Here is a 13481-nt window from a genome sequence, read left to right as displayed (position 1 = left end):
ACTGTACTTCTTTGCTTGATTGGCAGCTCCCTTGCCTTTGCGTTGCCTCTGTTGGGCGGGACAACACACCTGATTGTTCCAGGTGAACTTAAACAAAGGCAGGACAGGACACGCTATTAGCATTAGCTTCTGTCACTGGTCTAGTACATACCTCTGAGTCCCACCTTCTCTGCTGCTTTTATTATTTCACCAGGTAGTTTTTCAACTGACAGTACTCGTTGAGTGAGAGTTGAGACCCAGCGCTCCCTCAAACTGGCCGCGCATTGCAGAGCCTCGTCATTTCCAGTTTTAAGGTTAAACTGGCTTGAAGTTTGCACAGTGTGAAAGAGTTCACTACATGAAGAGAAATACGTCTTGCCCTGTTTTTCATGACTGGGTGGAGAAATCCCATCTGACTGTTGCCAAACAATGTACTGATACGCATGATAAAGCCACAGTGTCATTACCGTCATAGGTTCACCCTATTTCACTTGCATGCCTAGACATCTAATAGTAACTGAAACACCCAAACATGAAAATTTAGTCATTATCTACTCACCCTCATGCTGATGGAAAGTCGGCTGAAGTTTCGTAGTCCACAAGACATTTCTGGAGCTTCACAGCAAAACAGTGCTGCAGCATTCTCTTAAACAAGTAAAGTAGATGGGGACTTGTTCCAAGTATAAAGATAAATCAAAACAACCAAAGAAATCATAAAATGGCTCAATGGCAATATTTTTATTTTTGTGTGAACTTATCCTTTAATACCCAGTGAGCATAATTAGACGTGGGACTGATCCGATCCACCTTTAGTATCAGGGGCCTTCTGATACTGACATATTTCACTTAAACTGATGGCCCACTCCATGCACTGATCCAAATTCCATAGTTTGATTGTCAATTTCCCATTGCGCGCTTTTAAAAATCACTCTTTTGAACTCGCATATAGAAATTACAGTACTTACTAGTTGATAATGCTTTGTTGTGCACTTGATTTGTTCAAGTTTTAAAAAAAAAAAACTGAAGAAGTTGCGCTCTACTACATCTGTTTGAAGCGTACTTAATGCAAGTGCAGGTCAAATAAATTGCTTTAAATTGAATGTTGTGTATTTAGGTGCTGTGCGGTTTACCACAGCCTCATGTAACCTTATACATTAGATTAACACGGCAATGAAATATGTTAATAATACTCTTTAGAGCTCGGGTATTGGCAGATGTTGAACTCCAGGTATCGGATCGGAACTGAAAAAGTGGTGCATCTCTAATCATAATGTCATATTGCTAAACTATTCTAACCAGTGTTAAAAAATTAAAGAAAACACACTCAGCGAGAGGTGCAAACTAGATCCATCAGCTGTTTTTGGTTTTTATTTGTTTTGTTTTTTTGCAGCTGCTTTCCCTCTTAGATTTTGATTCATACTTCTACGTAATACAATTGTTTTACATTAAGAATAGGATGAAACACCTGGCTATGTCTTAAGGAAAGATAGATCAATCGACTCTACTTATTTAATTCTATTTCTACATTGAAATCTCGATTATTGCAGAGTGCTGCAGCTTTATGTCCTGGTGACATAGATAACTTGCACCACAAGGCGGAGACAGAGACTGCTCTCTGAAACCGTCAAACCATCAGGGACAGTGGAGGAGTGCTGACAGAGTCACTGTTATCGTTCACTTGATTATCAGTGAGCTGGCCCTGGTGAGAAATTCATAAGGCGTCACAGAGCAGGAGAGCAGATGTTCCACTGATTTCAGAGCAGGTAGGTGGTGGTGCATACAGCATGTACATCCATCGTGTATCACACTGTGAAACATCTGATACGTTGGCCTTGCCAAGCATCTGAGCTTGCCTAACCTGCTTGTTGTGTCAGACTTTACAAAGATATAAACTGTGGTGGGTTTTAAGTCCTGGGCAGGACAAAACACACAAGAACATAGGGATTTTTATTTACAGTATTTTATTAAAAGTAATGAACAAACAACAAAACATCCGGCCAAAGTACAACAGCAAATAATCTCAGACTGGAACAAATACTGATAAGCTCTGCACAGTTACAGTCACAGCCACCCTGTAGAAATGCCACTTGTAAATCGTTAAGAATTTTACTTCTGCACAATGTAATGAAAGCCTGTTATGTTATAAGCACAAGATAACCACCCTATCAGAGAAGTGTGATAAACCCAACCCACCACATTAACAGAGTCTCCCTGCAGGCTGAATGGAGGCTGAAGGGGAGTTATCATTATGAGAGCAAGGCAAAACATCCTGCTCTTATACCACAATTATCCTCATGTAAGTAGTTAATGCATTAAGATATTTTACATACATCTATTGTCTTAGAGTTCAGATATCATTATATTGGGATTTAGCTTTTAAGTGCTGTCTTTTCCTATAGGTTTAGAGGCTGCAGACTGTTCTACTTGTTCCAATACTTGTCTTTACCCATTTAGTCATTATATCCACATTATTTATGATTATTTATAAACAATCTCATTTGTTAATTCTGTTTGTTAATTAAATATTGGTTAATATTGGTACTGTGTGTCCACAGAGCCCCTTTAACTATATCTTTCCTGGTGACAGACATCTGTTTTTCTTGTTTGAAGTGGGCGGCTATCTCCCCAATAACATGTAACAGATGTTACAGTTTTGATTTCAGGGATCAGAGATGCATGGTTGCGTGACGTGTGAAATTTCAATACTGACAGTAAGAAGTAATGTTGTAAGATCTATCAACATCTCTGAGAAACTGGAAATGAAACTGTTCAAAAGGTGCCGGTATGAAGATACTCACAGCATGGATACAATTAGATGATGATGGAAATGGCAAGTGGCATTTCTTGAGGAGCTGTGAAATAACCTGCGTCTTAATAACAGAGTGCACATCTATATATAACTTCAACACCAACACCTAAAGTGGTACATCTGCGGAGAGAGAAAATTGGATGGTATTTAGGAAATGAAATTACCTCCAGGTACACACCGTACACTAATGCCTTTACACGAAAAGTATCTGGCACTGTAGCATTTCGACCTGCAGGGTTTGAAAGTACAGCTGTTTGGGTAGCATGTCGTAATATCTAATTACACATTTTAACTGTACATACTGTACAAACTCACAATATGTATTTTTGCATTAATTAGAAAGTGGCAAATTCACAAAATGCTGTATGGAGATGATTAGGGCTGCAACAACTTTCCAATTTATTTTCAATGTATTTAATCTGCTGATTATTGTCTCAATTAAATTATCATTCTGTCTAAAAAGATGTCAGAAAATAATGCTCACATTTGAGGAGCTGAAACAAAATGATGTTTGGCCTTTTGCTTGAAAAATTATTAAACGATAAATCACTAGTTAAAGCTACAATATGTAATAATTGGCTAACTTCATACTCCAGACAAATAGGGGTCAGCATATCACCAGAGTAACTGGTATCTGCTGCCAACTGTGGCTGTCATTAGCTAGTTAGCTCAGTTAGCTGTGCAGCAAGTGGTTTATCATAGATAATGTATATACTCTGCCCGTACTGGGAGCACTGTGGGAGCTGTTGTTTACACCTCCAACACAGGAGCTTTGGGGGGGAAGGTTTTCAGGCTCGTGGCGACATAACGTCAAAACTGTTATTTCTTTCCATTCTGTTGTTAATTTCATTTAGTTTTTGAATATTTTAAATTAAAACTCCTACATATTTCACCTTTGATTTTCTACCAATAAATAAATGGATTAATTGTTGCAGCTTGTGTCGTGATTATTAAATACATTTGTATTAGAGTATAGTTGTTCACAAATTAAAAATCAATGGTAGGAATACTTTCATTACAAATACTGAAAGGAAAGTGGTCGAAGATTGTTTGTGCTCTGTTAGTGGCGACTTTTAAATGTACTTAATTTCTCTTTTTGTAGTATTAACCTCCGGGATCCATTACTTTGAAGTAAAAAATGGCCTTAAGAAAAACAACACAATGACATGTTTTGACCAGCCATCAAGGGGCTAAAAGACATCTCTCATAAGTTAATACATTTTTAACGGTAGTATTTCAACAGTACAATTAAAAGTAGATTTACAATGCAGCGTCATGGTTGTCCACTTAGTCCAGTAGACTATACATTCAGATACATTCCAGTGTAGTCCAGTATCCCTCACTGTATTAACACAACTGTACAACAGTCATAGTATTTGCTTTGCGCTATTTTTAGACCTTCCTATTAAACTCCTTTGAGAGGGAGAGGCGATTTAATCAGATGGAGGTGTAGTGTCTCCCAAAGCTGGTGAGTCTTATCTTTTCCGGCAGGATGATGTTTACTGAGTGCTCCGGCTCTTCCTGGCTCACCCCGCCGCTCTCTCTCAGCAGGTGTTCCCTTTGCTGTCGAACGAGCTGGCTGTACTTGGCATTAGCCAGCCACGTCTCGCAGCGGCCAAAAAACACGATTCCCGTGGTGCCCAGGATGACCAGGCAGGTGAGCAGGGCCAGCATGCCGAAGCAAATGAGCTGACCGTGGGTGACGAGGATCCCGGGGGAGTGCACCGTCTCCTTCAGGGTTATCTTGAGCAGGTCTCTCTCAGGCGGTCTGAGAAGCTTGTGGAAGGTGTGAGCAGGGAGGGAGTAGTGCTGTGGAGATAGAGCAAACACTCTGTGGTCCACAGGCCTGGCACTGACCGGCTTGGGCCTGGCTTTCGGCCTGTGCTGCAGGGAACATGTGGGACCTGTAAACCATTTTTGGCAAATGCACCGGAAGGTTCCATCAGGTTGACCAACACACATGCCCCTGTTGGCGCAGGGCCTGCCGGCGCAGGGCGAGAGGCTGCTGGTGTCATTACAAGTGAAACCAGTGAAGCCGTGCGGACAGACGCATGTGAAGGCCAGGCCGTGGTTTGTACAGTTGCCACCGTTGAGGCAGGGGTTAGGCTGGCAGCTGTCAACGCTGATCTCACAGAAGTCTCCAGAAAATCCAGGGGGACATAAACAGGAAGAGTACGCTGCTGAGCCATTCTCATCCGTACATGTGCCTCCGTTCTGACAAGGAGAGCTGGAGGACAGAGCAACACAATGTTAATATACTGCAGGGGCATGTAAGGCTTCCTATCTACTGCACAGCTTTACTACAGCACATTTAATCCTGTGGTTATGATGCAGCCATCAGTGAAGCTGTCATCAAATGGGGTCCAATCCTATTTTACAGAATGGTTTCATAAGGTGATGTTAGAAGGACACTTTCTATTCCTTACTGCAAGTGTGTGGGTCCCCCAAGGGAGTGTCCTGCAGCCATTTTTTTAGCATATTAATGAGTTAGAATCTACATGCTTGTGTGACCTATTTTCCATGCAGATGGTACTGCATGAATTACCTGCATTATGCTTTTGTCGCTGTGTAGAAAAAGCAATGTATCTTCAAATTTGGTGGATTTTTTTTGATAAAATTAAGGATTAAACGTCCACAACAGGTTGACAAAATGTCCCCTTTTCTAAATCCAAATAAACTATTCCAAACCAATTTAAATACCTAAAAACTACATCGTCACAAAGACAATAAATGTTCTTGTCATTTAGGGATAACTGAGGCCAGTCCTCTTGGATGTTGAAATCAAACTAAGAACATCCTGAATTATTACTTAAGGTAGGTCGATTAGTGATTGCACCAAAAACAACTATAAATCATTTAGTTTTTAAATATCAGGTCTCATGTGTGGCCATGGCACTGAAGGCACTTAATTTGTCAAGACTTCCCCAGGAAAGCAGCCCTCTGAGATGGTGCAGCTTTAAGTTCAATGCCACTTTTATCATGGAGCCACCCTCTGGTACAGCTGATCTCCACAGCTCATCAAAAACGAGCTTAAAATGGCTTGAAATGATCTCAAATAATCTTTGTTTGTTCTCTTTTGTAATCATGCAACGACAGGAAGCTCACCAGGCCCCTTAACTACTGCATCTTAAATCTGTTTGGTATGTTTTTAGCCTGTCTTGCCCAACTCGAAGATCTTTAGTGCATTTTATCCACCATAATTTTAAATGTATGTCAGAACTGCACGTTTGCAGTCTTGTATCATACACTAACTACTTATGCCATTCTGAAAAACATGGTAATAATTTAATGTTATTGTAATTTAAAAAGTACAATTAGTTATTGAGGTTTTGTTTTGTTCTATGTCACAAATGTTTTCTGATATGATATCTTACAGCTCAACACAGTTTGCTGCATTTAACAGGAGCTCTGTAGGGGCTACTTTTAACACTCGTTAAAACTTTTGGTTTTTATAATAATAATAATAATTGAGGCTGATATCCAGTATTTATTCGGATTCCTCAAGCTATTTAAACATCAGCACTTCATTTCATTTGTTAAAATTGAGGCAAGCTTAATTTCTTGCTCTGTGTGCTGTGATTTTCATTAAGAAAAACATCTGAGAAAATTCAATTAAAATGTATTATCGGGTGCACCCAAAATATGTGCTGGTGCACCTTAATGAAAATGTGAGGTGCATCACTGCAACCAATGTTAAAAGTCAGTCTGGAGGCTTTCAGCTTTCATTTGTTGATTTACATGAAACACCTGCAACTATCGAAATAGAGCTATGGGCACATTATTAAGATGGATGCTGCTTCTTTTACACTTCACTGTCTATCACAGCTCTATTTCCAAGCACAATGAGTCAGTAGCACTGGTACAGTTTTATTTAAGTCCCTTCTTATCTGTGAAATCTCATATGACTTACCAATAGCTGCTCTGCCAGACACTGAGGATTTACTGAGAACTTGTTAGAGGAGCTCTCTCCTATTCTGATCATGGAATAACCTTCAGAGGTCTGAAGGTTATTCCATGACCAGAGCGCAAAATGTGCTCTGAATCATAAAACACCACACCTTAGTGATTTTGTCTCTCTGGCAGCGTTCAAAGCTATCATTAAAAAAAAGAGGAGTGCAATTATTATTCCTAAAATGGATTGTAGTCCCTTCTCTGTTGCTTCCTTTTTTAACTTTTCTTTTGTTATTTCTTTATATGCTCTATTTTAAGACTTTGTAACTTTGTAATGATGTGCTACCTCGGCCAGCTCTTTGAATCTTAAAGGACAGCTTGGTTAAATAACGGTTTAATGAAATAAAATAAAAAGTAAAAAAGTTCTTCTTAGTGTGGAATATTTGTGCAATTATATTCTTAATTAATTACTCTTTTGCTCTATAAAACTGTGAAAAATACTTATTAAGACCCGGGGTAAGGACTGGGTGATTTTTGCTTCATGAATTATTTAATTAATCAATTCAATCAATTGCTGTTGCTCAGCAATTATCAGAGGATCAAACGGATCAGTCGTTTTTGGATCTTGAATAAATACTTATTATCATTTTGCCCTGCAGCCCGAATGAAAAACAGTGAATAGCTCATTTTCTTTCATTAATAATCTTTACCAGCAAGTAAGTAGTGAGAATAAAAGGAGCCTTTGGTCTCCTGCAGTAACGTTCCTGCTCCCACATGTGCAGCACATCTGATCACTGCAGCCACGCTTCACAAAGTAAACTGATGAAAACGCGGGATAAAAACAATCAATATCTCTAATAGTAGCTCGTGTAATTACACAAGCCCCTTGCATTCTGTTTCGGCGAGTCACAAGAATAATAGCTCCGGCATACTTTTTCGACACATCTCCGGTGTCTCATCGAGGAGCTGATTAATGAAACCTCATGCAGGCCTTTAAATGGAGATGAATTCCCCTGACATACAAGTGAAGCTCCGCTCGTCTCATTGTGAAAATTACAATAAGACTGAAATGATTATTTTTGGGGGAGCAGGAGGAGAGCTGTCAGTTCACTGACACTGAGCTGTAGGCTATTGAATTTTAGGTGTGTTCACGTCAATAACGAGGCTGCCTGACGGAGAACAAACATGGTGGTGTTCAGAGTCTGGGGCAGCTATAGCCGTGTAGAGCCTTATTATTTGTATCTGACAGGCGGGGGAGGGCATTTTTCCACGGACTAACCCTGTCTGTAATCCAGCTGTGGAAAGGCAGTGGAGAGAGAGGCAATTTCGAGAGTTTAAATGACTGATGACAATGTTTTTTTTTACATAAAAGCAAGATTTCAAGGTGTGTTTTTTTTCTTCAGAATTATGACTTGAAAAGAGATTGCACACCCTTGATTCCTTTCCTCTTCTTAGTCTCTCCCAAAATGAGGCGTCCTGCTTCGGAAACCGTCAATTTAAAGAAACATCAATTAAAATTCTCTTCTTTGTTTTGTTATAGCCTACAGCTGTATTTTATGATCTCTTTCAGATAAGCATAACCGTGTTCATGACAACTTCTGTATTGCCAACATGGCTTAATGTGATGATAAATACCAAATGGTTTAGCCGAAAGGACCACCACAAAGGATACATCTGAGCTCCTCTCTCCTCGGGGGGCATTTTAGAAATTGAGATGTTCTTCGAGATGGCACGTTGAGATTGATTGTTCGTGTCCCAGGCAGGAGGACAGAGGAGAGAGGAAGAGAGCCCTCTGTCAAACTTCGACTGCGTGCCAATTCTGGTGCTTCGAAGGACACGACCCATGAAGGTGGGTCCCTCAGAGGACCTGAAGGCCTGGCTAAAGCTGGCCTCGTCGCCCCCTAATGAGGACATAACCAATGGTGCTTTTAGGAGCTCCTCACAAACTCATAATGCTTCACTGTTTCAGTTTAACACAGAATGGAAAAATACCACATGATGAACCCGGTTAATGGTAAATATTATATATCCTAATAACTTCTGTGTAACTGTGATGCTCTGCTATGACTAACACAAATAAATAGTGTAGTTTAAACCTTGTAACTGCTTTCATTCTGCAGTACTTCCCTACAGTAATTGTTTCAGTTCATATGATATATTTATCAGCAAAGTTATCACCACCTGAAGGCAAAGTCCTAGCAAATAGGTAATGCTAATGTGGTATTTCCAAACGCGATGGGAGACAGGGACTGCCTGAATGTATAATTAAACTGTGGCCTGGGGAGCAGTGAATTGTGGGATTCTGACAGATGCAAAGTACACATCAGCTGTGTCCTCCAAATACGGGCAAAAGAAGGCTGAATTTCTGGTCACAAGCATTTAAAATGTGACAACCACCTACTCAGTTTTGAAATGATGACTTCAAAAGATGCAGTCCCTGTAATGGGATGCAGCTTGAGATGCTGCCCAGGTAAACACTGGCAGCTATTGTATAAAGGTTTCTGCATGTCGTCAAGGGAAGAGCACAATAAACATGGCTGCTGATGTATTTATGGCGGGAGGAAGTTGGGGGATTCATTCTCTTAACGTTCCTTCTTTCTACATCGGGGTGTTTGGCATGACATCAAAATTTAGGCCCGCAGAAAAATTGTGTTTGTTTTGGCTATGTTAGTCGAGTCACTCGGCTTTTATTGTTTGCAATGTTTTGCAATTGCTGACTCAAAGGAAAAGCTGGAAAACATCAGAAAGTTACAATTTAAATGAATGTACCAACATGATGCCAGGGCTACAGGGGTGTAGATCATGTTATGCTTTATTTAACATTGATCAACTTCTTTTCAAATCTTGTCAGTATCCCAACTGTACTTATAGGCACAGTGGAGCATTTAGCAGCAAGCCAGATATTTCGCTCAACTGTTAGTAGAGACCAAAAATGGAGCTAAAAGAGAGTAAATATTGGACTTGCATTTACCAAGTAGCCAGAAACTTTAAAGACTTTAAATTGCTAATTAGTTCACCACATCAACTTGAAGGCGTAATTTGTAGAATATGGCCAAAATTCAAAGGTAGCTCCGAAAAACATAGAGGGCAACATATCACCAGAGTAAAAGACAACTGCTGCTATCTTTTGCTGTAGCATTAGCTCATGGCTTAGATAGCCATGAAACCAGTGGCTCTCGAGTTTGTGTGGAGTAAGACCACGGGAGACTGGGCTCAGCTCAACTGGATTGGCTGCCTGATGTGAGAGTGAACGGGGACTGAACGCAAGCGTCCAAGACCGACTGAGGTCAGTTTGATGACAGGCGATACAGTACAGAGGTGATTTACAGCGGCTCTGATCAAGACTATGACTTCAGAGATGGCAAGACACAGCAGGCAGGGATGGGTGAGAAGTGACAGAGTGGGACTTCAGCAGCAGGTGCCAGAACATTTCTACAACTTATTCTGTGAAAAGACAAACCCAGACTGTGTTGGTGAGTTTTATAAATTTATGCTGAGTTTGAAGGCGTTGAGTGTGTTTTTCAAAGTGTTAACGAGGTAATTAAGCTCATCTGAGTTTGGTAAAAGAGAGGAACTTGAATTCAGAAGGTGTACGGTCGTAGTTTTCTGTTTGGTGAGGAAAACAGAGGTAAGAGTAAGCTATTTCTTGACCTAAGAACAAAGTTGAATTTCTGAGTAGAAATAATGAGCTGGGGCCTCGTTCAAGAGGAGTGTTCATTCACAGTTGGAAACTTGCCAGTTCCTACATTTCGGCATGCTCGTGTTTGTGAAGGGATGTATCAAAGCAAACGTTTCTGCTTGTCTCACAAATGTGCAAACACCCGCTCGCTTGTTACAAGTCAGAACAACCAAACCGTCTACATTTTGTGCAGTAGAAAGAAAAAAAAATTCAATATTTTCTGTGCTAACTGCCCATCATAAGAAGCTACGGATGGATACACTAGCCTCAGTGTGTGGTTATGTCGATTAGCTGCCTTGGCCATACAGAGAGCCCCAAATGACATTGTACCATGTATTGATTATTGCTCCTAATGATAAACAAATGGAGGTAAGGCTGTAAGCACTGGAGTATTCCTTCACTTAAAACAGAGACATAAATAAAAGGTGTCAGTACCCATTCGTGAGACAAAGTCCTCTCTTCAGGTGGCAGTTTTCCCCGATGTAGCCGTGGGGACAGATGCACAGATATCCCCCCTCTCCTGTCTCTATGCAGGTGGCATTACCAGCACAAGGCCCAGATGAGCACAGACGAGTGTCTGTTGTTAAAAGAAAAAAAAAGAAAACACATGCTGTATTTAGATCTTGTGTGCTCTCCCTCCTCCTCCTCTGTCTCTGCTTGTTTTTCCCTCTCGCCTTTGTTTTCCACTCTCTCGCTCACATTCACACCACAGCATCTTGTCAAAAAGAACAAAACTGAAAACAACCATGTTTCACAGGCGAGCAGCTCGTATGCTCCAACAGAACAAGAGATATACTGAGTGTGCTGATAAGGAGGTCAAACTGAGCCAGAAGCCAAAAAAAAAACAAAAACCCTTTCTTCTTGTATTCTTCATCTTCTCTTTGTTTCCTCTTTTGCTTGAGGGAGAGAAAGTCATTTTTATGCGATAAAACTAATTGTAGATAATATAGGCTTTATTACTTAAGTGCTTAATTTAGATGGGGGTGTTTGAAATGACTCTTAAACGCTTTATCATCTAAATTTTCGCAGTCACAGTGCATCACTTTTGAGGTTTCCATGAGTTCAGATGGTGTCTCGCTCAGGAGTCAAACCACTCGCCAGAATGAATGTTGGCAATGCACGTTTCTGCAAATCGCGGATATGTTGAAACTTAATCTATTTATGTTGAAAACTTTACATTTTTAACCTTTATATTTCTTCATCCTTCAATTTCATGTTGTGATAACGCTGTGCTCATGGTCTGATTAGGTTTAAGCATAAAAATCACTTGATTAGGGTTTAGCAAAGATCCTTTTTTGGATGAAAACACCAGGTTTCGTCATCACAAATGCAGCTAAAAATGTCCTGACATCTTGTTAAAAACATCCTGTTTCATCCTGTTCACCACAAACAGGACTGAAAATATCCTGACCTGTCCTCAAAAATATCTATTTATGTTGTCAGGAAAAGGACTGGTAAATGCCCAACGTCTTGTTAAAAACATCCGGTTTTGTCCCTACAAATGTGGCTGAAAATGTCCCACAGTGACAATAAAAAACATCCAGCTTTGTCACCACAAACACAACTGGAAATGTCCTGACATCTCATTAAAATATCTGGATTTGTTGCCTTAAGCAGAACTGGACAATGTCCAGACGTCGTGTTGAAATGCTGTGAACAGTGGTCTCTGGCTTGGCAGCTGTCCACCTGCTGATAGAAAACATTTTATTCTGGAGACTGGACTGACTGGACTCTGGCGACTGGACACAAAAGCTGCAGTTTATAATGAGAATTTCTGCAGTTATTTTGTGGCTTCAGCTTTCATATTCGACCCAGGTTTTTCCATGATTATTTTCCTTTGTCTTGGATCTTTCTCCCCTAACTGCCCGCCTGAAAATACACCGACTATATTCTCCAGACACCGGCTTCGTTTGGTGGCGACCTGTGTGTCCCTGAGGCTCTGTGACTCACCCTGACCTCTGATTTGACGGGAGGTGTTAGGAGGCAGATAGAGATGCGAGTGTCTGGGGAAGCTTTAATGAGACTCACCTTGGTCACAGAGGCTGCCCACCCAGCCCTCGCTGCAGAGACACTGCCATGCCTTCTCACATGTGCCGTGCAGGCAGCCGGGGAAGGGCACGCACCGGTCACAGTGCTCTCCCTGCCACCCTGGTTTGCACCTGAAAGAGGATGGAAAGGGAACAACCCTGAACTATTAATATACCACCCACAGAGCTTTGCAGTGCTGCTCTTGTTCCTATAATGTCTGCATGCTTCTTTTTTTTTTTTCTCTTAAAGTAAAAGTCCTGTTTGATAATGCATCCATTTGTTAAATTCCCAGTGATGGAATACAATCATTTTGGCTAGAGAGTAGATACAATTGCCAGTAAAAAGCCTTTCAAACTGGGCATGCTTTGGAGCTTGTGAGCTATCTGTGAGGATAACAATGCTCTTCACTGTTCAAACAAAGGGATGATTTGGCAGTTGACTTAACACGCCAAACAAATGTAGAGAAAAAAAAGCACAAGGATCCAGTTGGCTGCATCTCTCCAAAGGGAAACACAATTACAGCTCCAGCGATTTATGGAAATAAGGTTGCAAACCTCCCACAGGGTACAAGCTATCATCTACACAGGAATCCGGGGTCGTTTAGGTACCTGCACTTCCCTGGCTTCTCACAAAACCCATTTTCCGTGTTGCACCCCGCGCTGCAATCCCAACCTTTGAGACAGAGAGAAAGGGACAGCAGCGTGCTTGCATCAAAAGAAATATCCCAGCCAAAGAAAATAAATAAAAAAACACATGAAACATTCAGAGCGATGAAATATGCATCCGTTGTACTTTCTTTGCACGCTCCAGAGAGGAGTTTGTTTTTCATGAATGGACTCAAATCTCTGTGTGTGTGTGTGTGTGTGTTTTTATCAGATGTCCCAGCGGACTGATCAAAATCTCAGGTTACCTTGTGCCGTGCCCGTCACGACCAGAATTAAGACCACCGCTGTGAGATGCATCGTAATTTCGAGCGAGATTTCCCTCTTTGTCCTGGAAAACAAAAAGCGGGGGGCAAGCCGCAAGTGTGAGGGAGCGACGTGTTTGTACATCTCAAAGATGTCTGATCACTCAAAAGTTCATTTGAGGGAATGA

At 40.9% G+C, this 13481-nt stretch overlaps 1 protein-coding gene across 1 annotated transcript; it reads right to left on the bottom strand.

The window, feature by feature from the left end:
* Window positions 1-4225: 4225 nt before the first annotated feature.
* Window positions 4226-13348, bottom strand: dlk1 (delta like non-canonical Notch ligand 1). The gene is made up of 5 exons (XM_073482727.1): window positions 13297-13348; window positions 12995-13058; window positions 12387-12517; window positions 10794-10935; window positions 4226-5015 (listed from the first exon to the last, which is right to left on the bottom strand). The coding sequence occupies exons 1-5, from the start codon at window positions 13346-13348 to the stop codon at window positions 4226-4228; spliced, it is 1179 nt and encodes a 392-aa protein (XP_073338828.1).
* Between the last annotated feature and the right edge of the window lie 133 nt (window positions 13349-13481).

Source organism: Pagrus major, chromosome 16 (assembly GCF_040436345.1).
Source record: "Pagrus major chromosome 16, Pma_NU_1.0".
Lineage (NCBI taxonomy): Eukaryota > Metazoa > Chordata > Actinopteri > Spariformes > Sparidae > Pagrus > Pagrus major.
The sequence above is the reverse complement of the archived record's forward strand: the minus strand, read 5'-3'. Positions and strand labels throughout refer to the sequence as shown.

Coding starts and splice junctions, on each gene's coding strand:
- dlk1 (XM_073482727.1), bottom strand. CDS start 13,348: ATGCATCTCACAGCGGTGGTCTTAATTCTGGTCGTGACGGGCACGGCA. Junction 13,059..13,296: donor CGTGACGGGCACGGCACAAG/GTAACCTGAGAT, acceptor TCTGTCTCAAAG/GTTGGGATTGCAGCGCGGGG. Junction 5,016..10,793: donor GGACTTTGTCTCACGAATGG/GTACTGACACCT, acceptor TCTGTCCTCCAG/CTCTCCTTGTCAGAACGGAG.